The following is a 27,883-nucleotide window of genomic DNA, read 5'->3' as shown; positions in this document are numbered from 1 at the left end:
TACATCAGCCTGAGTCACTGTTAACCCATAGACTATATGATGTACTTTGAAATGATAATTACTGCTAGTTTGAACACCATTACAGGCTCTGCACTCTATTGATCCTTTAAAAAGTCCATTGACAAAAACAACACTTGATCAGCACTTTCTTTTCCTCAGTGCATAACACCACTCAAAGATAAAGCAAAGTTACTCTATACTCTTTATAACCACCTCTTTAAAGCTTAGCAATGATACAACTACGTTGAATCTAAAAAAAAATCTTGACTTTCCACAAAATAAAAACTGTAAACAAGTCCAGTAGGATTTTTTTAAGGCATTGAGGCCGAATTAAAAAAAATAGTCCAACTTTTTATACCATCAAGTTTTAAGTTTTCCTCAAAAATTGTCTATTTATACAAAAAGTCTCTAAAGTATTTCTCTCGCTAACACACAAACACAAAGAGGAGATTTCAAGCAATAGGCAGCATGCATCCGCTCACACTCACACACTCGGCATCACTCTGCCAATCCCACACATGAAACATACACGCACACACACTCCTGATGCAGTCCAGAGTGCAAATCTTTCCTCAAACTCACCCGGTTTCTTGGGGGTCGGCTCATGAGCGAGGTTGCGGGGTGCCAGTCTGCTCTTATAAACACACACTGCAGACAGCGAAGGAGCGGGTCCACCCAAACTGGGAGTGTCTTACTAGGAAGCTTCTAAACCAATTAGTATATAAGAAGAGTGCATCTCTTCCCTCCCCTTGCTGCTCGGACCGTACTCTATCACCACAAGCAACACCTCTCCTCCTCCCCTCCCCGCCAGATCTCATGGAAGAAATCCATTTATGTCGTTTAGTGGCCCGTCGTGTTTCTGCTAACCGCAGCAAATAATATCAGGCCTGAATTATTCACCAAAGCTTTTGCGCTAAAAGCCTCTGATTGTTGTTCCACAGGAAAGAATACTAAGAGCTGGACAATAATGAGGGCCTGAGTGTTGTGTGCACATGAGACACATACACAAAAACAGAGCTGAGAAAACACAAACTGTACATACACTTACACACAGACACACAAAAAGACACACACAGTAAAAGAAAAACCACAAAGCATGCTCAAATACGCTCTAACCAAGGCATTATGGAAACCACACCAGTTAAAAACCATCTTTCTGTATCCCAGCAGCCTTTTGTTTAGGTCAAGGTTACACCAGAGTGTCACCGCATTAGGAGAGCTCTAAAACCCTAAAAGAGTAGATAAAACTGTGCTCAAATACTCTTCTACACTACAATGAGAAAATAACCTAGACAAGTAAAAACAGTGGTAGACCCCTCATTTACATCTGTGTACATTACATTTATTACATTACATTTATGACACGATATACGGTATGAGTGGAAATCACAGGGTAAATCCTAAAAGACACAATATGTAATATGATGCAGTATACCTGTGCTTCCCAACCATTTTTCCTTGGGGCTCCACCTACATATGTGTCAGAAAAGCAGAGCCCTCCCCAGCACCCAAGAGAAAAATAAAAGTGACACACTGCCATCAAAAATCAACTTAGATTTAAATCGTTTAACTGATAAAACCCTAAAAAAAGGCAGATGCATGTTTTTCTTGTAAAAAGACCTTTGTATAAACTACTTAATAACTACGTTATCATGGTTTTAGTCAATATTTGCAAATCTAATTTTAGCAGACAAAGCCTCACGCCCCCCCCTAAGATATCTGGCGCCCCCCCGGGGGGTCCCAGACCCCAGGTTAGGAACCAATGCAGTATACAGTACAGTATGAAAATTTAAGATAAGCTTAGGTATGTTAAATTTTAATGTGATACTGTATGACAGAATACTATTCAACATAGGTCAATAAGGCAAATGGTTTGAAATGAAAAATCCAAAAATCAAGAAACAAGCTGTTTCACGATTATTACAAAACATAGGAGAACAAAACATGGAAAACCATGACCTTGACCTTTCAGCTAGTTAATATAGTAATACAGTTAATATAGCTAGTATAATTAAGTTGGGGATTGAAAAATAATAAGAAGAAATAATTAAGAACTGTTTTTCAGGTTTTTTATGTTGTTGTTGTTTCCCTGTTTCATTTTTCCAAAAGAATTGTTAAAAAAAAAGTTTTTTTTTTCTTTTTTTTTTGTCCTCTGATCAAAAAGGGAATATCAAAGAATGTTGAACTGCTGATGTAACATCCGTTTAATTCCTGTATGTGGGACCTGCTGCAGGTGCTGAGGGAAAAAAAGATGTTACATAGCCAATTTTCTGTTCCTTGACCTTTCCTCTTTGATCAGAACACAAAAATGTAAAAATAAAAAAATTAAACTTTTTTTTTTCAAATTTTTTTTAGAAAAGGAAAGAAAAATGGGAAACTGTTTGTTTTTCGTATTCTTTTTGTCATTCTCAATGCAAAATGAACTGCCTGGAATATCTAATGACATGTTTTTTTTTACTATCAGTAAACAGTAATTGGGAAACAGCTTCATTTTGAATTTCCCATTTCAAGTTAGAAGTGTTGGCCTTAAAATACACTGGCTGATCTGAAATGAGACAGTCTGGCCAGTGAGGGAATCAAGAAATCACTGAAATGAATTTAGATAGAAAAGTCTTATTGATTTTAAACCATACATACCTTGATTTCTGATTCTCTCTGCTTTCTTTTCATTATATTTTATTTTTGTGTTTTATTTGTTGTAGTAACAAGTGCCTATTCTGCAACAGTGTGCTGTATGGAAGCTAAAAAATTGCCAAATTTTTAACATAAATAAAGGTAAAAACTAGGGCTGTCAGCACTAATTATAATTACTCATTATTACACAATAAGTCAATAGTTACACCAACTTGTACACCAGCGGCTGCATCTCCAGTCACCTGTCTGTCAAGATCCTGATGTTCATAGACAATACAACCCTCATTGGACTCATCTCTGGAGGGAAAGAGTCTGCCTACAGGTGGGAGGTGGTCCATCTAGTAGGGTTGGGAGATACAGCAAAGTATCGCGATATTTTGTCTGGTGATATATCGTATCGTCTCGTCCACCAAGTATTGATTTTTTCAAATTAATTGCTAATATGAACTGAAGTCTATGATAACGGAAAATTAAAATCAATTGTTTGTCCAGTGAGGTCGCAGAGGTGACGGTCACAGAGCAGGAGAAAGTCAGTACAACAAAAACATGGCAGCAGCAGGAGAAGGACATTATCAATGCAAGCAGGGCACGAATTGGAAAGACACGACACGAGGTTTGCAAGAAGTGCTACATGAAAATAAAATACTACGGAAATACAACAAACATGAGGGCAAGACTAATGCTAAATCAGCTAAACAGTTGAAAAAGTGGTACAGATTGCAATATATCGCAGTATATGGTATTGCAATACTCACTGTATTGTAAAATGTGTAAAATCGCAATAATACCGAATCATGACCAAAATATCGTGATAACATTGTATCATGGGGCCACTACTGATTCCCACCCCTACCATCTAGTGACCTGGTGCGGTCAGAACAACCTTGAGCTCAATACTCTGAAGGCAGTGCTAGCGCCCTCGCCCCATAACCCTCTGTGACTCCCAAGTTTCCACTGTGGACTCTTTCCACCTTCTGGGGAACCTCACAAAACGGGACCTCAAGTGTGAGCTGAACATCAGACCCCTCATCAAAAAGCCTAATAGAGGTTGTAATTCATGCAGCAGATGAAGACATTTAAACTATCAGTGATGATGATGCTGCACTTCTATCATCACCATCACTGCATCCATCAGAGTCTGGAACGCTGAGGCTACAGCGAGGGACAGGAACAGGCTGCAGTGCATCAACCATTCTGCTTAGTTTGTAATAATAAATATAATACCAAGTTGGATTGAGTCTAAAGTAGCATTCATTCTGGTCATTTATTAAAGTTTTTTGCTGTAATGCAGAATGAAATAATTAATTCGATGAACAAGTCTTTCTCTCTGATAAGTGGCATTAAATGGATGATGGATTAAAAACATCAAATTAAAAAGGTTTTCATTAAAGTTCATTAAAGTTTCTGCTGAAATCCCATTGGACATTATGAAATAATGAGCTCCCTAGACAGTGGACCAGCAGTAATGAAAGAGCTTGTTAGGATGATGGCTCTGAGTGAAACTCCACAAACAGAAAATAAAGAGCCTCTCTGAGACAATCCCACTTTTAGTTTGAAGGTTTAAAACGCCCCCTCATGTCCCATAATTGGATACAAAAACTTCTCCCAAAAGGCACAAATGTAAGAAGGATCGAATTGTTAGCTCAAGGGTAAATTTACTTCAAAATAAAAATTTTCCAAACCTTGAGACATTTTCCAAGGAAATTTAAGTTAATCTTGAGGGTTTTATTTAAATAGGGAAAATGGCAAATTAATCTTTAACCCTCTAAAAGCACTTCTGATAAAAATAGGTGACCAGTTATGCTGTTAAAGACCCAACAATTAATCACAATTACAACCATCAATATTTCATTTATACCCAATATTATGGCATACAGCTTGTTTTAAAGGTATTTTTGTCAAAATAATGGTGAGCTTGTTGGGATATGCTGCGTTTTCAAGCATCAGCGATTATAATGAGATTAATCCTACAGTTTTAGTTCATACCAAAGTTAAAACTATAAATGGTTCCTTGCAACATTAGACTACTAAATATGCCTAATACCTACTCTGTGAGCTTCAGTCTTTTAAAATAGTTCAAGAGTGTTTAAGAGTTTAAGAGTGCACTCGCACACTGGGACAGTTGCCCAGTACTTTGCTAAAGCATGATAAAGCACTATTCTGCTGACCTGCTTTTGTATGAGTTTGCCCACCGTTGTGGATCGTTATAGCGTTAATGTTAGTTGCTCTAATGTTACTGCACAAAAATGTAGGGATGCACGGAATTGGATTTTTGCCAGTACTGATACCGATTAAATATGTCTTTAAGACCTAAAACTTTAGTCCTTAAACTATAATTTAAAGAAAACAAAGACTAAGACTTAGAATAAGGCCTGCCTAAAACTGCACAAACTTATTCATACGTTTAACTGATATTTATAGCAAATATGCCAATTGTAAATATTGGCAGAAATTTTCTTAACTGCCAAAACCAATGACTAACATTTTTAACTACTTATAATTACTTATAACGATAAAATTTGGATAATATTGTGCACCCCTACAAACAAGATTATACAAAATACCATAAATTATCAACTAAAAACATAAAGCATACAGTATAAACAGAATTATAAAATATTAAGCGAAAAATGACACATGATAAGTAAAAAGGGTAATCTAAGTACAAAAGGATGTTATCACTGACAGTAGTAGTGGCATTGGGAGTAGACCCTACTATCAAAAAGTTTGTTGTTTAAATGAAGCCTAGTGTTAGTCCCTGCAGCACACAGTAGTCATACACCCAGCTGTGATCAGCTGACAGTTATATGATCCTAATTATCGCCTCTCAGCTCCAACAGCCAATCACAGCTCTCTCTCTCAATACACTGCTGTACTTATACATGACGTACTTCTCACTAATCCCTGCTTGCATCAATTCTGATGCACCACACTGCTGCTGGCAAAGCTGAACCTCCTCCACCTCAGCCTCCTCGTCTATAGCATCAAGCTTTTTGCACCCTCATAGTCAGAGTCATGCTACTATAATTGCTTTTGAACTAACATTCTTGTATTCAATTAGCATTGGCATAAATGTATTTATCCATAGGGGGGTTTCTAGCCATGCAGTCCCTGGAAAGTCAAAGCATGCAGCTTGACTAATGCAGGGAGCATCTTTTGAGCAGAGCTTTCTCTGCCAAGAAGAAAACTGTATAACCATTTTGCAATAAAACAAATGTATGACAAGAGTGTTCCTGACTGAATTACATCAACTGATCAAGTGAATGAAAAGGGACTTCACCCATAGATGTAGTGATTTGTCAAACTTCTATAACCTTGTTCATTTTCCTGTGTCAATTTTGTGAAATCAGTTTTACAGATCAAATGAGTGAGCTCAGGGTGATGCAATACTGGTCACAGAATTGCTTAACTGATCATAAAACTACTGCATAAATGTGCTTTAGAATAAATGTACATCAATAACATGTTCCCTTAATTTGTACACAAGGGACCTGTAATGGTCAGCCATGATTTGAAGCACTCAGTTTTCTGAAAACTGTAAAATGGTTTAACAACAGCTTAAAGCCGGAAATACTTGTCTAAAAGCATTTTTAGTTCAGAATCATAAAAGCTCACATAACATGGCTCTTAACAGGCCATGTGACATTCACAGAGAACAAGATGACAATTTAAGAGGTTCGCTGAAAATGATCTTTAAGGAGACAAAACAGTATAATAAGATTCAATTTTTTCTACAGTAACCAAAAAGAAGTAAAATTAGAAGTAAAATTTCCTCCTTAGCAGCAGCTGGAGTGATGGACAGACAGAGATAGCAGGCAGAATCGATCCCCCGACGCAGACCAAGGGAGCAGCTAGTAGGACGCTTTGCACTTTAAAAGAACAGAAATGTGCGAGGCGCCAAGATAAAAATCTGATAGTGAGCTCATTACAAGTGCAGCCACGTAGTCAGGGTTTTTTTATTACTGTATCAGCAGAATAAGGCCTGATTTAAGTCCATAAAACATGATCCTACGCTACAGTGGCAAAAAGGATGGACCAGCTGAAGACACACTACTGGAAGAGTGACTACAAGTAACCCAACTCCAAGGGAACATCATCCCATCATCAACAACACTGGTCAAAACATCAGTGGCTTTTAAGGCTGCTTGAAATCCCCTAAGGGGAAAACAGTTTCTTATAGAAATGATGAATAGAGGAAATACAAATCTGCTTGATGATGCCAAAGTTAATGTCTGGAAATGAAGTAAGCATCTTCATCACATAATGAGGCTGGTCAACAGCAGATGTCTCAAATGTCAAAAAAATGACAGAAAATGACAAAAAAAAAAGGTTCAAACTCAGTTATTGTTGATTCATGGGTTTTGTGAGCAACCTTGCAACCGTATCTTTCATCACCCATATCAGGTTTAAGCTGCATAGTGCTTTACCAGCTAAATAGTAGATGATAAGTGTTATCTATACTGCAGAGGTTTACTAATGGATACATGGTTTTAAATGACAGAACATAAAGTCTCTAAAGCAAGGTTACTACAGTGAAATAAGACCAAAAATGACATAAAAATGACAAAACGAATTAAGAAAGACATGCTGCTTGGAAACAGAATGACTGACGGAGACGGAGACAGACAGGTACCTGTAGAACTGCAGCTGTCGTTTGGGGCTCCCATAACGGGCGCTGAAGGCAGCACAAGGGAGAGGAAAGAGGAAAGCTTGGGTTAATATAGGCATGAAAGAGAGGAAGTTAGTGGTAGCAGAATATCTGGCAGACATAAAAGTGGCAAAAGAAAACAGAGCACCCTGTGACAGACATATAGAAGAATACAGTCAAAGGTAATAGCATGACAAATTACAGACAGGTAAAGTGCATCAGAAACAGCACACACAATAAAATCTTTACTGGGCACCATCATGTTTTCTACCAACACCAGGAGACGGGGTTAGATTGAGAGGATTTCAGGAGCAGTCCAGCTAGATTTATAGAAAAGTTCAGAGATACATACATAGAAAGGACTTTCTAAAACAGTGTCCACATGTGCATCTTGACATTCAGCTTCATGGCACCGCAAACTGAAATCTAAGCACATTTACTTCTGTTTATTTTTTACATTTTTGCTTATTAATGTCAGATTTATAGCCAGCAATATCTATCGCCTGGTGGTTACATGCCTCAAGGAAGCATATAATTACCAGACAGAGAAAGTAGAGTGGTGGGACAAGAGGAAGCGCTGATGTTTTTAGGTTAGCGTGACAGGTAGAAATCTTATTTCTTTAAGAAGCTGCAATATGGTGCAAAGAAAAAGTGACCTCACAATACATATGAGGTGGCAGAGACCTTTAACCACCAAAAATTCATCAGTTCACTCTCAAGTCCAAGTTCAGGTTGGTGCCAAATCCAAGAAAAATCCCTCCATGCAGAATTATTATGCTCACAAAATTTGAGGTCACGCAGACCTTTGACCTCATAAATGTAATCAGTACATCCTTGCGTAAGAGTGGACATTTGTGCAAAGTTTGAAAAGGCCTTTGACCTAGGACCTGGATAGTTGAAACAGTTCCTCCTAGAGTTAGAGTGGACATTTGTGCAGTTTGAAAAGAACTCTCGGGATATTACATTCACAAGAAAGATCGAACGTATAGAACATCTAAGGAAACTATCCCTGAGAATAGCAGGGTCTGAGGTATAAAAATATCTTGTTACACTTACTGTTTTAAGCCACATTCAATTGGCAGATCCAGATACAAATCCTACATAAAACAATTAATAAAAATAATTTTTAGAAAAGGCCAGAATTACTTGTAATAGGTATAAATATCTGTTAATGGGGAATTCAAGTCAACTGAATTAAAATAAATTTTATTCATGTAGCAAATTTTATAAAAAGGGAAAGGCAATGTGCTTAAAGAAGATAAAAACAAACATTAAAAGCAATAAACAAATTTAACAATTTTTGCCTCTCACCTTACCCCATTGTGTTTCAGATTACAGATCTAAGGGGAAGCATGTAAAGACTAAATACAAGTGGACCTAGAGCTGAACCACCACAATCCATACTGAATTTCACAGGCGAGAAATTGCCAAGTGAAAATGACAATTGTTAGACTGAAAATGTTCTTCTCGGCAGATCTGACCTGAACCACTGAAAAGAAAAACATACTTGAGTGTCTTCAAACAAGATGTACAGTCAAATAAGTAAAAGCATCTAAGTGTGCCTGGCATATTCTTTTCCTCATTACAAGCTAATGAGCTTTAATTTCTTAATTTCCACACCTCTGGATTTTTATAATACTACCTTTATGTTTTCAATAAAAAGGAAATTACACTGCCTTCATGAAAATGTTATTGTAAAGTAGTGGATTTAACTAAGAGAAATTATTAATGGTACTGAGGCTGCTGTGGTGTGTCTCAGTATCTCCCCAGTGACAGTAAATCAAATGTCATGTCAAATCGAATCCACTTTAATTGTTGTGCTGCTCAAGTCTATAAAGACAAATGTCCAGTAGCCGTCCAATGGTGTCAGTGAAGTATCACAGAATTTTTAGCTCACAGCCACTGCACCCATCTGCTCACAATAGAGTTGATATGAAACAGAGCCATTCAGCTGCCTCAGAGGGAGAGGGGAAACAGATGTTTTTTAAAGTGTTGAGTCTATGGCGCCACATGCTGGTGGAATAACAGAGTGCAGGGTCATTTGTATAAATTAGGCATGGAGGAACACACTGCTGTTACCATTATGTAAATGTGACACACAATGAAACAAGGGAGAACTGAAATACAGGGAAATGTGATTCACTCCATGATCCAAAAGCAGCTAGTTTCATACCAGCACAGAGATTGATTAACTTCCCCTTTGTCTGTCACAATTAGAGAGATTTATTGTCAAAACCCAATTTGAAAACGTTTTAGTGTTTCAGTGGGACCTGTAGATAAATACCTGATGCTTTATATGTATTGATTTTTAAAACTTATCAACTAAGAATCATGGTGATGGTTGACATAAATCATGTCTGTAACCTTCAATACATGTTTTGCACAATATAGCCAGCCATTTGATGTGTTATGATGTGCGACGTCAACATGTTTTGTGTAGGTCCATAAACTGACCTGTAGATCATGCCAGGGGAGCCAGTCTGTCGGAGGGAGAGGCGAGCGGGGGAGTCTGTGGTAGATTCAGGATACATGGAGGCAGGAGGAAGGGGGTGTGGCCAGCCTGCCGGGGGTGGTGCTTTTTCACCTGGACTGCAGGGTACAGTTTTTCAACAATCAGGGCCTCTGGAAAAGAAAAGCAGGTACATTTATGAGGTGATATTGTTTTGGAAACAAATCCCCACAAACACTTTAGCATTCATTGCACTTAGGCTATAGATGTACGGCTCACTCAATTATCTCTGCTCGTCCATGCACTTTATATTTTTTGTTGTATTTATTATTCATGTATTCATTTATCAAGTGTCAACAACAGCATACTAAACTTTGTAATATATATGCAATGCTGTTTAGATCTATCTAGCCTGCTCTGTGCTGTCCTATTTGATCACCATGTGCAACACTACATCCCAGTTCAAACGATTGAAGTTCTTTCAAAACGTTATCTGGTTAAAGAGACAAAGGATTGGTTCACATAGCTAGGACCATGCTGCTCAATATATTAGCTGACAGCCACCAGCTTCAATGGGGCACACAAACAAACCACCAGGTCAACCATCATCCCAAATTATATTTATACTTCTTACTTTGTTCATAACTATTGAAAGAATCCATCAAATTTTAGAATATCTGAATCAATTTACAACTTAAGGTATAAAATAAAAAATGAGGGGTCGGCTGATACTGTTTTTTAGGGCTGATAACTTTACTGTTTATTCAGAATTCATGAGACCAAAGAATAATATTTGGAACTCATATGCATATTACGTTTTACAAAATGTGGCAAAAGTAAAATTGGACAATCATAAAACGAAAGGCCTCTATCAGCATGAGAAACGGCACAGAGCAACACCGATGCAGCAGGAAAACAGGACATGATCCCACACGCTCACTGTCAGTGGCACCCAGGATTAAGTGTTGATTGGCTAGTAGTACTCATGTGACATAAAACCAATCCAACTATGTTGTATACAGAACACTATTTTTAAAAACAAGCTATAGGGGAAGACACATCTTTCATTGGAGCCAAGGAGTCCACTTTTTCATTCATACATTTGATTAATTATCAGTAAAATAAAGTTCTAACTCCAATAATCAGCCAAATGCCAAATATCAGCATCAATAAGGCCAGGCCAATAATCAGCCAACCCCTAATAAAAACCCTGTTTTTAGCTCTCTTGATGAGTTTCCTCTACACCAGTGATCATCAACTGGCAGCCCAGGGGCCACATCAGGCCCCCGACAAAGTCTCATCCAGCCCCCAGAACCATGATCAAATTCAGAATATGTGCAGAGGAAACATACATTGTCGTATTTTGGATTATTTTCTTACTTTCACTTCAATGTTCTTCACTTACTCTTAAGTTTTCCCTTACAGTAAAGTCTTGAATGTAAGTCAGCTGACAAATTTAAAGGCTGATCTAGTCTAGGATAAGATAATATAAGATAAGTTCTCACAGAGTGAGAATTTTTTCTCAGGCTCTTCACCCATGCTGCAGCCACAGACAACACTCAATAACATACAGATTACACATGATAAAGCATTTTGAAACAACTGCTTTGAACAGCATGACTGAAAAAAAAATACTTTAAAGGGAGCAATAATGATAATTTAGCTGCTCAAATATCATTCAACCTGAGCCAAATTGTGAAGAATATTTGTCAACAATATACATTTGAGTGTGTTGATTTGACATTGGGTCACCTTCTTCAGAGGACTGCTACATACACTCCTCCACCACTAGATGGAGTTGTATGCACACTCTGCAAGCATGAGCTGAATGAATAAAACAACAAACCAATGTAGCCCCTGTAGATTCCCCCAACTGGAGTACTAGATTTTAGAATTTTTACACCATGAAAGGTTGTTTTATCGGTCTGTAATAATCAGAAAAGATGGAGGGATAATGGCATGACAGCAGTACAGGAAAAGCTCTAGCAGCAAAGAGCCAGGAAGCTACAAGATGCAACCTACGTTAACACCTATGAAGATCTCGAGCCTGCTTCATCATCCCTTGGCTGCACGTATGTGGGTGCACCACAGCTAACCGTGGCTGATCCACTGCTTAGAGCGACTGGATTCTATGAATAATTCAAAGTGTCTGCCCAAAGAAGCAGGTCACTGCTGTAGAGAGGGCTATAGCAAGAAGAGCTGGGCATCAATGAGGGTTAGGTGGGTGGTTAGGTACACTCAGATGACATTAACACACATTTAAAACACCTCATGAGAACATTTAAGCCAACGCTGCTTCCGAAGAGGGAGGTGAGCGGCACCGCTGAAGCTTCAGCCTAGTTTTACTTTGGTGGATAAAATCAAACAGGGAAAGCCGCAGAGAGAGTGGCATTTATGTCACCCTGGCCTGGCCACCCTATTTCACCGGTGGCTGCACTCACGTGAGCCATGTCTTGTAAGTGACATCGTAATGATAACATGAAGGTGACTTTCTCCTCCCATCAATTTCCCGGGCAGCGAAGAAGGTGTCCCGCGTTTTCAAGGACTCATTTAACGCTCCCCACTCGTCGGTTTCAATCACACCAGGATGGGACAGCACTCATACCTGCTATCAGGTGGTGATGATGATGCCATGACCCTGGTAGGTAAAAGGCGCAGTAGCAGATCTACAACACAGCACAGCAAAGTCCTGCTGGATTATCCATCATTGATGTGGATCAGAGGACACAGCAGGTTGTATGAAAGCATATATTCTTGTGGAGGCTTAATACCTTAAATCTATTGTAAGGGATTTTCAGCTTTTCTCTGTCTCTGGTGATCATAAATTGAACGTCATTTGTTTTTGGATTACTAAAGTTACGACAACAAAAATAAATCTATATAAATCACTTTCTTCTTAAAGAAATTAGGTGGATTTTCACTATAATCTGTCATCTTTTTGCTTTTGACACAGAGCTTAAGAAGACCTAAACAGCAAATGATACTACTGAAAAAAGTATGTATGATAATGTGATACAAGCATGAACAGGGACTACAAAGACAGAAAAAACTGTTCTGTCCTTTGCTGAAGGTCATCGAGTTACTCAATGAGCACAAACTTGCATAATAAAGGCAAGTACTCAAGCATGTGTCCAGGATACAGATGTTCAGAGTATATTTGCAAAAATTTCCATCATCAATATGAGCCAAATATATCTGGAAGTGCTCTTTACGAGATTTGTTACAAAGACAGGTATTATGTCAATATATATCAAGTCAAAATCAGCAAATAACTCCTCACTTTTGTTTTTGTATCCAAAATGTCCTTTTAAATGTGTAAAAGACGATGTTCCATAGTACATATGTATGTATATAATCATATTTTTGCCATTTTACACCATTCACTTACTATATTTCACACACCTGTAATGTAAATATTTTCAGTGAATAGGTGAATAGAAAAAAACTTCATGTAGGCTCCAATAACCGGTACTTGACCCCGCTGCAGCTCTGTGGGCCAAACAGCTGGTCAGAGGATAACAGTGCAGCGAGGTGAAAAAACACGTAGTCTAATTGTTGCTATACAAAATAGTTCCAGAGACTTTCAGGAGAAAAAAATAAATGTTTCAAAACGTTTCTGTTTTGCATACATTTTAGCAAGCTTGCTTGTTTTGTTGCCAGTTCTGACCTAAAGTTTTCTAAATTATCCAGAGCAACCGTACCCCTCTGTAGCGCTATAGAGCCAAGCTCCCTTGAGGGTTCCCTCAGTGTGCAGCAGACTGAAAACTCTTATGGCTAATACAACTACTATTATACAGTACCTTATACATCCCAACTTCAAAAATACCAAAATATCCCTTTAATTTCTTTACACCGGTGGTTCCCAACCTTTTTTTCCTGAGGGTCCCCCCCACTCGCATCTAAGAAAGCAAAGCCCCCTCTTGGACCCACTCGGAAAAAAGTACACATCATTTGTAATTGTCTTCATTGACAAAATCCCAACATAACAGGCCCTTACAGACTTGTTCTTGACTAAAGATCTGTGTCCAAACTACCCATTACAACAGTGTATTGGGGCCACTCTAGGAAAGAGGAAATGCTAATTTAGAGAAAAAAATCAAGTTTAAAAAGTTAATCTATAAGAAAAAAAAGCATTTTTTTTTTACTTTAAAAGCACAAAATGTGCCTGAACCCTGGATTAGATTTTTTGAGATTATAAAGACCAAAAGTTTTTGAAACTCTGAAATGATGTAAATGTAAGACTTTATAATCTCCAAAATTTGGATTTTTTTCCCCACCCAAATTTTGACCTTTTTCATCAGAAATCAACAAATTCTCCCTACTTTTTAATATTTAGGTTGGCCCCTATATGCTGCTAATCATGTTTTTATATATATATATACATGAACATCTAATTTTGACAACATCAGAGCAGACAGGGCCCCGGGCCCCCCCTGAGATCTTTGGCGCCCCCCCAAGGGGTCCCCGGACCCCAGGTTGGGAGCCACAGCTGTACACCACTGTCCAACATTATCCTGTCTTCTTCTTCTTTGACCAGTTAATTTCTGGTCCAATTACTCTTATTCATGCCACGAGGACCACCTTGAGAATTCATGTAGTAGTGACATGAGACATACTCATGAGTCAAATGACCACAGAAATTGGAGCTCATTGATATTAAAATATTTGACACCAGGGAAATATACTTGTATCTACCAAACATTACTTTATCAATATTCTGTCCCAGCCCTACATACAGTAGAATCACACAACAAAAATAAACACAATAAAACAAAGGTGCTTAACTGCTCATGAGCCTTTGCCTCAGCAGATATTACCAGCACTACTGGCTCCACAAAATAGATTTTTTCAGTACCATCATGAACAGTTTTAAATATGTATCTGGTTATAGTGCACAGGCAAAACTGAGGCTATCATTTGCTCAACCTCTGATGGTAAATAAATAAAAGGAGCGCAAAAGAGTAGTTTTGCTCTGACACACATAGCCAGGAGAACCTACATGAATGCTAAAAAACAGAATTGTCTCTTCTTCCTGTCAGACTGATGCCATTAATGGGTGCCACAGCAATCAGGTGTTATCTCTTGACAATGCTTAAAAGTGTCTGAACTCATGTAATGCCCAAGATATTTACAGAAGCAACATGGTACGACTTGTGGTCAAGGAAGCACTTTAAGATACTTAAACCCTGTACTAGGGTGCCAGTTTGGCTCAGTGGGTAGAGCAGGCACCTATAGATAGAGGCTGTAGTCTTCGACACACTGGCTGCAGGATTAATTTCCGGTCCCTGTGATGTTTGGTGCATGACTTCCTCCACTCTCTCTTCCAATAAAACCTCTCTCTCTTCAGCTGTCCTATCCAAAACTTGAAATACTATTTCTTATCTAAAGACCAAAAATATTCAAATATGCAAGGAACTTAATACTATTCCCAGTAAATACATCTAAATTTTGTGTTGGCTTCAAAGAGGAGATGGTAGCAGCAACAAATGTAATGTTTTAAAATAAGTAATCCAAAATGCAACGCATTGTAAAAACAGGGCATTGCAAATTAACTCTGGCTATAAATGATGTAGTGTGTGGCAAAGGTTTACTTGCTTCATACTTGTTCCTATACAAATAAACATTAAATAAGAGGGTAAAACAGCAGCAGTAACTGTAAACAACCAACAGCATCACAGGGTTACTGCAGCAAATTGAACATTTAGAATAAAAGTTACACTTTATAAAAAGTAAACATGTAGAAATATCTAAAAAAAAAGAAAAAAACTCTTCATATGGGTAAAAATGATTCAGCCAAACAGGATATATTTAGGGACTATAACTGTAGGAAATAACAAGTGTGAAGTTTTTGAACTAAGAAATGACAAAATGCAAGCTACTATTAACACTCTACATTTCCTGATGTGGCCATTCAAAATAAAAGCAGTCAAGCAAAACAACAACTATAGACTTTTATTGTGAAGGATTTGTCAGAAGTACCATGTTTATCATTTATTTAAATTTGCTTTAATAATGGCCAACATGTTTGCCGTCAGCCTCGCTGTCATTCTTTAAAGCAGTTTATCTGACCTCGCTGAAAGCTACAGCCTGCTTCTTTGAATCATCATGGACCTAAAACAAGCAAGTCATGAGTTAAAACCTTGAAACAGTTTTTATATAGTATTGTAATATGAGTGGCTGCAGCTCGTATTAAAGCCACAGACAGACTAGCAGAGTATGCTTGCTTAATGTTGCTGTTAATGCTACACTTAATGTTAAACTTACAGGAGAGAACAACTTTTTACCTCATTACTGTGCTTCACATTAATCCCACAGACACAAACGAGCGACGTTATCTAACTGCTCTTTAGTGTCAGAGCGAAATATGAAGACTGGACTCAGACTAAGCTGCTCTTTCATAGCTCTCTGCTATGCTAACCACTGCATTATATCGGTGCGGTGCCTTCACAGCCAGGCATAAATGTCAGAATTTGGATTGGTGACATGGATCGAGGCCAGCAGTCCTATGTCTGATAAATGAGTAACATAAATATTGGATCCCGATATTGATATTGGATTGGATCTGGCCCATCTCTTAATTAGACCATGAAGACAAAATTTTTGACAAGCTCCTGCAATGAATGTCCCCACTTTTTATGTTGTTATAATGCTTCAAGCATGAAAAAGCAATATCAGCAAATGTGGTGTTTTAAGCAGCAGCTTAACAAAACTCAGTAGGACAGAAAAAAAACAAAAACTTAAAAGCAGATTTAACTGGTTTGACGTAATTACAGCATAGGACCGTAAACTTATAACACCTTGCATAATAGATGGACTTGCCAGACTCCACCTCTTTCATCAGGAAAGTCCATTTTGAAAAGCACCAATCCACAATGTTTGTGCCAAACTGAACACTGTACGGACCAATCAGTGTCATTTATGAAGAACAAGGCAGTAGCCATGGGTGGGGTTTAGTTCTACTCAAAGCAAAGCAGTGTGGTGATTAGCTCGGCTACAGCTCAAGTATGGCGTCAATTTTACCAGAACTTGACCAGATTTTTGTATGAAAAAAAGAATTCAAACAACACTAATAATAAGGGCAGAGAGCAACACTGAAAGCTTTTCATGATGGAAAGGAGGTTTTCACTCTTCTCCCTGTATGCTTCAGCATGGGTTTGCAATCGTTACAGGAAGCGTTTGCCGTTTATCCAATGGCTGCTGAGGTAGCTATTAGCTTTGATGTAGCTGTAGGAAAATGGCAGTAATCAGAAATGGACCACAGTTCTTCTTAAAACAAGCAAAGAGCTCTTGGAGATGTTATTTTATTTGTGAAATATAGTTGTGCTTTTTTTGTTATTGTGCTTTGACCCTTAGGGCCACTGTACCTGGAAGAAGCCTTGACAAACCTACCAACAAAGTTAATAATACCAAAAGTGTTAACTCATTATTACCACAGCTTGCAGCAACGCACCACAAACAGAAAACTGTGTAAGATTATAAGACAAGAAATCAAGTTTTAACAAGGGTGTTACACTCATCCTGTTTGTACCTATGGTTTAATCATCACACAATACAATATATTCTTGATTACTATGAATTATTCACATTCTGTGTAATTACATCACATACAATCAATCTTACAATGAAGATCTTTTGAAGAAAATAGCAAAAGAGAACCTGCTCTATCCAATTAGTGCCTGAATGGAAGATTTAAAAGAACTACCATGTGAAGTACAGTCTCCTGTGCCTGCTTTTGCCCCTGCTGCAGTTTAATTTAGTAAGCCATCATCTGTTTGGGCCTTTTTAGATCCCAGACAGAACATTTGTGTTTACATCTGATTGCAGACTGTAGCACACAGCAGAGCAATGCACCAGCCTCACAGAGCTGCCTGTTGTGAGCTGCAGTCGGAGAGGATGCTGCTGCTGACTGCAGCAATGCGGTACACTACAGACTCATCCTGGCTCAAGTTAGAGGGCTCAGATTTACTGCACTAATGGTCCAAGGTGCACTTTGCAGATTAAAACTGCAGACGGAGAGAGAGACAGGAAGTACAAAGAAAAAAACAGCAAGGACTGATCTGATATCAGAGTATAGCAGGATGGAGTGATAAAGGAGGAAAACAGCACTGGCTGTGGGAAACATGCTTGCCAGAGATGCTGTTATAAATATTCAGCATTTAAAAGAAGCATGTTTGTTGTCATCTGCTCCTGTCCGATCCTTCTCTATTAAGTTTAGAAAACACAATGTTTGCAGCCAAAATTTGCTATTAGTCAAGCACAGAGGAATCACTCAGAGTCCAGGCGTCTGATGAGCCTTACAATGGACTTCCTGGTTTATATTTTATCTCCTCATAGGTACCCTGTAGCAAGTAGCAACACGCCCACACCAGTGCAGCCCTTTGTGTTTTTGAATCACTGTTACTGTTGATCTGGACTAAGCCTGAAGTGTCAAGTGTTATTTGTTTTCCTAAAGAGTAGGTTAGCATGACAGTTCAAATTGTTCTGCTGCAATTGTACAATCTATTAAGTACATGAACTTCACTGATAGATTAAAAATAGAAAGAACAGGATGAGCTGGAGGCATGAAAATGTTTATTTCATTTTCACACATGCAGTTTTTTTCGACTTTTTACACTTAGAGATAATTTTATCATTTTAAACACAGGGTTGTTTTCATCAACACTGGGTGAAGAATTAAAGCAGAGCCAAAATAAACCCTTTACTGAATAAAAAAGAATTGTCTCTAATATAACACCTCCTTGGCGCTGATACTGTGTTCTCTATCATTTAATTTACAAACTTTTACATAAAGAATTTAATGCTGCTGATGTGTGGCACTGTGCATTCTTATTACTCTCTGGAAACAATGTTTAATTGGTTTGCCAATAATGGCTAATGTTAGCATGCAGGTGGCTGTGGTACTGACAAGACACAACATTAGACCGGCATTATGGGCCTATGTCAGTAAAAATTCAAAAATTAACCACCATGTAGTGCTGTTGCTAACTAAATTTGATGTGCTGACATTTGAAACAGTTGTCCATTTTACTGCGTGACACATTCTTTGGTACTTTTAAAGATAACACTGTTTTTGTAATATGCGTCATGCTGTGGTAATTCAAATTTGCTTAGTTTAGCCTGTTTTGCAGGTGTTTTACTCACTTAAGACTATTAAACTACGGAGATGTGGACATAACATCAGCTATGGCAATTACTATAGTATTGCATTATACACATTAGGCCTGCTGTGTTAAAAAAAAATTGATACGGTAATATTTTGTCACATGCACCTTGCCGATTTAACAAAATTGATATGGCCATAACTACTGTGACGGCAGTTTTAAAGGTCAAATAATTTAACCCTTTAAGACAAGTGTATATTGGTCACAGAGGTCACCAAAACATGCATGTGAAGTTTGTTGCTGAAAAAACATCAGTACTGGATTTTTGCATGTCTAAAAAAATCCTGTTTCAGGCCTGCTCATAATGAGCTGTTTCTGTGTCTGTGGCTTTAAATGTTGATGAACTGTCTGACTCCGCCCCTCTCAGGAAATGGATGTGGCTCTCCTGATCCTCCTCTCAGCTGGCAGCTGAGAGGAGGATCAGGAGAGGAGGGTGGAACTTTCTTCCAATCGGGGAGGGCCAGCCAAACCTGGGTAACATCCAACATGACATCATGTGAGGAAATCTGAGAACAGCCTTTTTAAGCACACATTTTCTGAAAGGTGGAGAAAGAGGGGCAGGGAGAGAATGGATTTTTCTGATTCTTGGGGGATTTGTGGACAGGCCAGGGGTACATATTTTGGCCAGAAAAGCCTGAAAAAGTGCATTTTGCATAATATGTCTTACAACGATATTTGTTACAATGTTATTTATCAGACACTTATATCCACCTTGCCCAAGGGCCCGGACCAGATTATGCGCTGGGATTCAAACCATCAAACTCCCATACCAAAGCCAGTGGTGTAACCCACTGTGCTATCCAGCCCCCATGTGACCTTTAAAATATGGAGCTACAATGGTGCAGTTAATGCAAAAGCCAGCAGATGGCAACAGTTGTAAAATTGCATAATACAGCATACACCTCACTCTCTTCCTCACACCACAAGTTGATACACTGTTAACATGATCCCAGTGTCTATGAAGGGTCAACTGATATTGGTCTCTCAGGTCCGATACTAATTATTAGTAGCTCATGAGACTGATAACTGACATTTGGAAAAGACACACATTTATTTAATTGTACAAAATTTACTCAATATGCCAAAAGTAAAATTGCATGATTGTAAATATTAAAGAAAATAAACAACTTAGCCCCAGCTCTATCAGCATGAGTAACGCTACAGAGAAACACAGTAGAAACAGGAAAGCAGGAAGTGATGTCATACGCTCGCTGTGTCAGTAGTACCCAGGACTAAGTACTGATTGGCTAGTACTAACGTGACATCTTGATTTCGTAGTACTCAGAACATTTGGTGAGACTGTGGGAGGTGAAAGTAAAAACAGAGGGCAAGATACACTTTGCAGTGGAACTAAAGAAGCACACTCTTTGATTAATTAACTTTGTCAATTATCTGTAAAATAAAATGCTGATATGATAATTTGCCAAATGCCAAATACACTATATTGGCAAAAGTATTCGCTCACCTGCCTTGACTCGCATATGAACTTAACTGACATCCCATTCTTAATCCATAGGGTTTAATATGACATCAGTCCACCCTTTGCAGCTATAACAGCTTTAACTCTTCTGGGAAAGATTTCCACAAGGTTTAGGAGTGTGGGAATTTTTGACCATTCTTCCAGAAGCGCATTTGTGAGGTCACACACCGATTTTGGACGAGAAGGCCTGGCTCTCAGTCTCTGCTCAAATTCATCCCAAAGGTGTTCTATCGGGTTGAGGTCAGGACTCTGTGCAGGCCAGTCAAGTTCATCCACACCAAACTCTCTCATCCATGTCTTTATGAACCTTGCTTTCTGCACTGGTGCACAGTCATGTTGGAACAGGAAGGGGCCATCCCCAAACTGTTCCCACAAAGTTGGGAGCATGGAATTGTCCAAAATCTCTTGGTATGCTGAAGTAGGGATGGGCTATATGGCCTAAAATTGATATCCTGATGTATTTTTACTATATCCCGATACACGATATATATCGAGATATTTTGAAATGGCCTCTCAGCAGCTGTATTTAATTCGGCCCCAAATGACACTAGTTTGGTGATAAAAATAGACTGTTCTATTGGATTTTTAATAAAATTGTGTGCAGAAATTAAAAATAATATAAAGTTAAATTTAGCAGTTTTATTTTGAAAAGGACTTCATTCAATCTTTTACTTATAAATCAAAAATAGATAAATCATGAAACACTCTGTCTTTTACAGTGTATGGAAAGTCCTGAAATGTTTTCTGTGTTATGTTTACTATTGCTGATTATAAAATTCTTATTTTCATCATTAAAGGTGAAGCAAACATTCACAAAACTCACCAACCCTGCATGCAGCCAATGGCCTGCAGTCTAGTTCTCCATTCAGGCTCCCAGCTGTGATTATATTAGTCAGTTATCTGTGCTGATGAACACTGGACCACTTTCTGACAAGTTTATAACATGAGAGCATCTTCAGACCTCATTCAAAAAACTCTCCTTTGTGATCATGGGGGGGGGGGGGGGGGGGGTTGTCTGGCAGCAGGAACATTTTAACTACTCGTTGTCGGTGTTTTGAACTGTGAGGCTGAGATAAGTCTCCATTGCTGTGGAGATGTGGATCACGTTTGTTCGCTGCTGGGTCGTCTTCTTTCTGACATGTACGACTCTGGCAGGAAGTTTTCAGCAAAATGCTCATGCCCGGGCAAATCTCGTATTCTGGGTTAAGCGTCTATGAGATTTTTTAAATCCTGGCTTTTCAACAACACTGGGCTCATGTCTTTAGTGATGTGTTGTGTTACTGCCACCGTTGTCTCGGAGTCATCTTGCAGCGTATTTTACCGAATACTGCGTGAGTTAGACCTCCTCCCTTTCAAAGTTGAATGACTGCTCAACGCTGCAGATCAAGTGCTTTCTTTTTGTCCATCTCAAAAGGCAGCTAGCCCCTGACTAGCCATGCTGCTCTGTTTACCTTTCTCTCCATGCTTCTCTCGCTGCTGATACAAAAACGCTTATGTGCAGGAGTTTTCTGGATGGGCGGGGGAGAGGCAGAGCTCTCTGCTGTGAGAGATGCGTTCAGGGACAATGGGAGAAGCAAAACTCCAGTGAAAAATGCACGCTGAAGGCTCAAAACTTCCACATAATTTATACTCGGATATTCGCGATATAGTCATTTTATACATCGTGCGTGGCAAAAGCCGGGATACATCGAGTATACTCAATATATCGCCCAGCCCTATGCTGAAGCATTCAGAGTTCCTTTCACTCGAAGTAAGGGGCCAAGCCCAGCTCCTGAAAAACAACCAAACACCATAATCCCCCTCCACCAAACTTTACACTTGGCACAATGCAGTCAAACAAGAACCGTTCTCCTGGCAACCGCCAAACCCAGACTTGTCCATCAGATTGCCAGATGGAGAAGCGCGATTTGTCACTCCAGAGAAAGTGTCTCCACTGCTCAAGAGTCTAGTGGCACCATGCTTTACACCACTGCATCCTACGCTTTGCATTGCACTTGGTGATGAATGGCTTGGATGCAGCTGCTCGGCCATGGAAACCTATTCCATGAAGCTCTCTATGCACTGTTCTTGAGCTAATCTGAAGACCACATAAAGTTTGGAGGTCTGTAGTGACTGGCTCTGCAGAAAGTTAGTGACCTCTGCACATTATGCGCCTCAGCATCCGCTGACCCCACTCCGTCATTTTACGTGGCCTACCACTTCATGGCTGAGTTGCTGTCATTCCCAATCACTTCCACTTTGTTATAATACCACTGACAGTTGACTGTGGAATATTTAGGAGCGAGAAAATTTCACGACTGGACTTGTTGCACAGTTGGCATCCTATCACAGTACCACACTGGAATTCACTGAACTCCTGAGAGTGACCCATTCTTTCACAAATGTTTATAGAAACAGTCTGCATGCCTAGGTGCTTGATTTTACACACCTGTGGCCATGGAAGTGATTGGAACACCTGATTTCAATTATTTGGATGGGTGAGTGAATACTTTTGGTAATATAGTGTATCAGCCTAAATAGTCGGTCAGGCTGATAATCAGTCAAGCCTTTGTGTCTATCTACTGCAAGCAAGACTAAAAGCAAAGATGCCATATTATTTCGGGTTTCTTAAGAAAAAAACAACAGAAAGTCAGGAGCTGGAAATGAGTCATACAAGCTGTAAGAAGGTAAAATACTGCAGAAACACCAATCTTCACTGACACATGATATCTGGCTAATCAGCAGTTAGCAACAACAGCTAGGCTCACCAGGCCAATTTGGGTTGTCCCAAGCACAATTGAATGACACTGTTCCCACAGAAACACTTGGTAAACCAATTTGGCATTTCTAACGTGCTGATCATTTTAAATGGAGAGTGCTCATTTTGACTATTTCCAGAGTGTGTTCATTAATTTTGACTAGACAGTTAGTCCGACTTCCCATGGCTGCTCAATCAACTAGGAAAATAGTTGGTTGGGGATATTCCTGCTTAGCTTGTCCAAATATCAATTCCCATCTAAACCAAATATAATCAAACAGAAATGAGTCGCTACAAATATCCTTAGTTTTCATGGATTTGAATAAATCCTAATAAAGGCCAGTCCTTTGAGAAGAATGTAAACATAAACTTACAAACTATCAACACTCTACTTCAAGCTGCATAAAAAACTCAATGGCTGAATTTACAAGACACAAGTTTGTCATACTATTGTAGAACTTTTGATACTTGAACTGTCAGATGGTTCTGAGTATTGTTTTTTTTTAATATATATATATTTTGTGACAGATCATGGTCACAACTGCTTAGCATAAAGTATCCCTTATTTGAGTATAGAACAGGGTTGTTCCAATCCACATATTGAATTAGAGTACACTGTTATTTAAGTTGTAGTATGGACAAATAACATTACTGCTGAAGAGAGGTTGTACAGGAGAGACTCTACAGAACTTGGGAAAGAGTGCCATGCAGTACAAGACTAGATGAGGTCATGAATAAACGCTTCCCCACAGTCCCTGCTAAGACTGTCTCACACATCTCAATCTCTCCCAAACAAAATGCAAAACTGAGTCACAAAAGGCTGCTCTCTTCATACTCTCCATCCATAAATCCACCTACACCCAGCCTGAGTGAGTTCCCTCTTGAGACAGGGCTTACGTGAGCGAGGCAAACAGGCAGGCAGGCAGGCAGGCGGTGCTGGCCTGGAAAGCGCAGCACGGTGTTGTATAGTATGTTGGCAGCTGCGGAAAACACACGCGGACCTGAGCAGATGGCAGCGGAAGAGGGAGACAGGCTAACAGAGGAGAACTGCCGGGGATATCCTACATGGGAGTTCAGTCAGGCAGAGAGGGTGAAGGAGAAGCTAACTTAACCTCGTTCTGCGTCAGGCTACAAAGAGGATTCAGACGGAATCTCCTCTTCTTCCTCTTCCTTGGCGACATCTGTTAAAGGATCAAAGTCAGAATCATCTAAGAGATGTGAACCCATGTCAGTGCATCATCTTTACTCTCATCGTCAGACTGTTTGAGCTTTTAGAAATGCTCTCCCTCTCTGCTAAGCTGTGGAGGGCCCTTGATTACAAAAACAGTGTAGGTCACTGGCTGCCAACAGAGAAAAAAGCATGCAGCAATTTGCATAAATAGCCTATTTATACAGCAAACTTGTGATACAAATCCTCCTCCCCCAGTTTAAAGAAGTTAAAAGCACTACAGAGAGATCTGCCGTCAGGAATCATTAAATTCCTGGACAGCTGCAGCTGTTTCACACATAGAGGTTTACCACATATTACGGTCAAACTGCAAAGCCATGCCAATCATCTGCTGCTATGACTGGGCCTACATAGATTACAGTTCAGCTGGAAAAGTCTTATATAGGGTATAATAAATTGAAGTTATAATCCTTAATACTTTAATTATATTAAACTCTATTTTTGAGGATTTTTTTATTTTTAACAAAAGCCTTCAGTTTCTGTGCATTCTACAACAGTCAGGTTTGGACTGTTGCTGCAGCTTCTCTACACACAATTTCAGCAGGAGACCACATTTTTTAATAGTTTTCAATACCATATGTTGAAAAAAGTTACAACTTTGCATATCTCGATTGGTGAACGTTATTTAAATGTTTCATTACTTGTGCACTGAGTGCTGTTTTAGACTACAATATTTCGGCTAATTGAGCGTCACTTGAAACCAAACTTTACAGGTGAATAGAAGTCTATTCTATAAGTGAATAGACTTGGCAAGAAATAATAACAAGAAAAAAATAAATAAACATTGCTCAAAGAAATATCTTATCCAACCACAGCTCTGGATTGGACAGACAGTAATTGAAAGCCAGAAAACTAGCCCTGTTTGCACAGATTAGCCTATGTTGTTGGGATTATTAGGGATGGAGAGCACAACCCAGGAACGTAAAAACCTGGTTCTGTATATTTCTTTAAATTACATTTGAGATAATCAACACTTATCTAGTCTCACAGGTTCTGTGACATAACATTATTTTATCTTATCATTGGAACAAAAACATTTACCAGCTCAAAGCACATCAGCACTGTGCATCAAATTAAACCAAAAGGCAGTACCTTTAGCTCAAAGAAGAAAGGTTTCAGGTTGGATGGAAGTTGCTTACATCCTAACACTGACATTAGCTGCTGCAGGACAATTTTTCAAGACTGTCTGGCAGTAGACCTCAGCTCTCAGAAGCCCTTTCTTGCAGACCATTAATGTGAGACACTGTTTCTGTCAGAAGGGAAGTGCAGAAATGTTACAATTTATTACCAGTTAAAGACCAATTTAAAATAAATAAATAAATAAAAAGATGGATAGATAGATCATCTAATTCATAAACAAAGTCTGGCAGTGACGTTCATGAAATATCTACACAGCCATTACAGACTAAGCAACATTTAAAAAACAAAACAGAGAAAAAGGTCAGAGGTCTAACCCCAAGGGGATTTATTTATAGACCGGTTTTGGAAGTAGATACCTGAATGGTGGCCCTCTTTAGCTTTGTTTGCTCTAGCTAAAGCTAACATAGCTACAATAGCTATGAAGATAATGCTACTATGTAAGCCAAAGTAGCTAAGTTAGCTGTTGCAATGTGAGCTTTAGCAAACATAGCTAAAGCAACTGCTTCAGAGCTTCATTAGTATAGATATCCCTGAGCTTAGTGAGCTGTAGCTTTGGCTACATTAGCTACATTTGCTGCATTAGAAGACAAGCTTTTTTCCTAGGAGATGTCTGTTAACTTAGCTTTATTAATCATTTTGTAATCAGGTTTTGCAGATCAGGTTTGCAACTTTTGGTGTCCTAACCCTTTCCATAGCCTAATCAGTGGTTTATTCTGTTTTTGTTTAGTTTGTTTTTTTTGTTTTTTTGTTTTGTAAAGTTTTAACGTGTATTTTTTTCTGACAGATGCAGCATCTCAGTAAATGGTCTGTGAGATGGGGCCTCTGAGAGCTACAGTCACCAGCTATAGACCTCTCCAATTTTTTTCTTCTTCCGATCAGATCAGCACTGATAAGTGGTCCCAAACTGTGTAGCACCTCCTGTTAGTTAAAAATATCAATCCAATGTTGAAAAAAGCTTAATTAGTGGGTTTAATGGTTGTACTGTGATGCATTTAACATCAGCTCATTAAAAATAACTTGTGCAAAAGTAGATAAAATGTTGTGTTATAATGTCACTTCATGAAAATAAAAATCAAACTTTTTCATGAGAAATCTGAATAAATTCAGTCGAGAAGATAATGAATGGGTTTGTTATTTTAGCAATATAAAATTAATTTTAAAAATCATGACTTTTTAAACTTTGAGCTCACACCACTGTTAAACTGTATCGTCATTTTTTTCTTTCCAGCAATCAATAGAAAAGGATGGATAGTGGTATGGATAAAGAATCAAATAATTGAGTATAGAAAAGTGTGTTATAATCTATAGAAATTAACGATCTTCATCTCTAGTGATGATACCAGAGGACAAGTTTAGCCTGCTAATCATTTCACTGCTCACTGGAGATTTGCTCACTGTGAGTTAATGACATTTGTCTAGCCAAAGTAAAAGCCACCATCATTGCTAACTGCAGCTTTGAGAGTGGAGAAGATGTACACAGAAAGAGCTGCTGTTCATGATGTTGTATGTTTTGGTCTGTGGAGGCACTGTTGCTCTGTATTGATGTTTTCTTTAAACGATCATGTCTTGTTTATTCACTTAGAACTGGGATTTGAAGTTCTGATGAGCAGCATACCAAACATAGTGGGCCACCGGCAGGTCTGTGTGCAATGCGTTCGTTTTATACAGTGAAATAAAACCAGCAGGTTTAATGTAAATTCCTATTCCTGGTCATTTTAATGATTAGTAGCATTGGAAAGTAGCAAGGCTTTGAAAATACTTCAGATCTTTGGTCAAATTTTAATACCAAACCAAAAAAGATGTACACTGGAAACAATTGTGCAGGAGTTTTCCCAACAATGTTCAATTAACGAGAAAGCCCCATAGTGGTTGAGTGGGACTTTTCAAAGTTTAATTCTGGTATCATAAATGACAACCCTATAATACAGTAGAATAATAAGAAAGGCTTTAATGGGACTTTGTTTCATTGACCAGAGTCTCTGTGCAAAAACAAGCCATGAAGTATCCTGATGAAGTCCCCACTACCTGGTTATTATACAGTATGAGATGTATGGTCCCAGGTCGCCTGTATCACTGACAGCATGAAGATGAATCAGCACTCTGTATGTCCTTGCTCAACATTTCTTTTATGCCCCTATGCTGACTTATAGTCAACCCCTGACATTAAAACATGGTGCTGCTGAAGCTCCTACAGAGATACCATCCATTAAGTCAGGTTTATAGATTATCTGCAATATAAAAATATGAATAGAATATCCCAAGTGACCCTGTAAGGGACTGAACAGCTAACTTGGACCTGTGAATTTGAAATGAAGCTATCACTGCAGGGGGAGAACATGCTGCAGTGAAGCGGGAGCACCGAGCAGCACACTGCAGCAGAAATATGAAACCATCTTTTTCTTGTTC

At 38.7% G+C, this 27,883-nt stretch overlaps 1 protein-coding gene across 4 annotated transcripts in view; it reads right to left on the bottom strand.

The window, feature by feature from the left end:
* kcnab2a (potassium voltage-gated channel subfamily A regulatory beta subunit 2a) overlaps positions 1 to 27,883 on the bottom strand; it is a 151,441-nt gene that overhangs the window by 79,141 nt on the left and 44,417 nt on the right. For 3 of the 4 annotated variants that reach the window (XM_041782644.1, XM_041782645.1, XM_041782643.1), the window contains 2 exons: positions 9,737 to 9,904; positions 7,268 to 7,309 (listed from right to left, as the gene is read on the bottom strand). In XM_041782644.1, the coding sequence (XP_041638578.1) occupies positions 7,268 to 7,309; positions 9,737 to 9,813 (119 nt within the window). In that variant the 5' untranslated portion in view covers positions 9,814 to 9,904. The remainder of the gene's footprint in view (positions 1 to 7,267; positions 7,310 to 9,736; positions 9,905 to 27,883) is intronic. The other variant, XM_041782646.1, reaches the window with a different exon arrangement.

This window comes from Cheilinus undulatus, linkage group 3, assembly GCF_018320785.1.
Source record: "Cheilinus undulatus linkage group 3, ASM1832078v1, whole genome shotgun sequence".
In the NCBI taxonomy this organism is placed as follows: domain Eukaryota; kingdom Metazoa; phylum Chordata; class Actinopteri; order Labriformes; family Labridae; genus Cheilinus; species Cheilinus undulatus.
The sequence above is the reverse complement of the archived record's forward strand: the minus strand, read 5'-3'. Positions and strand labels throughout refer to the sequence as shown.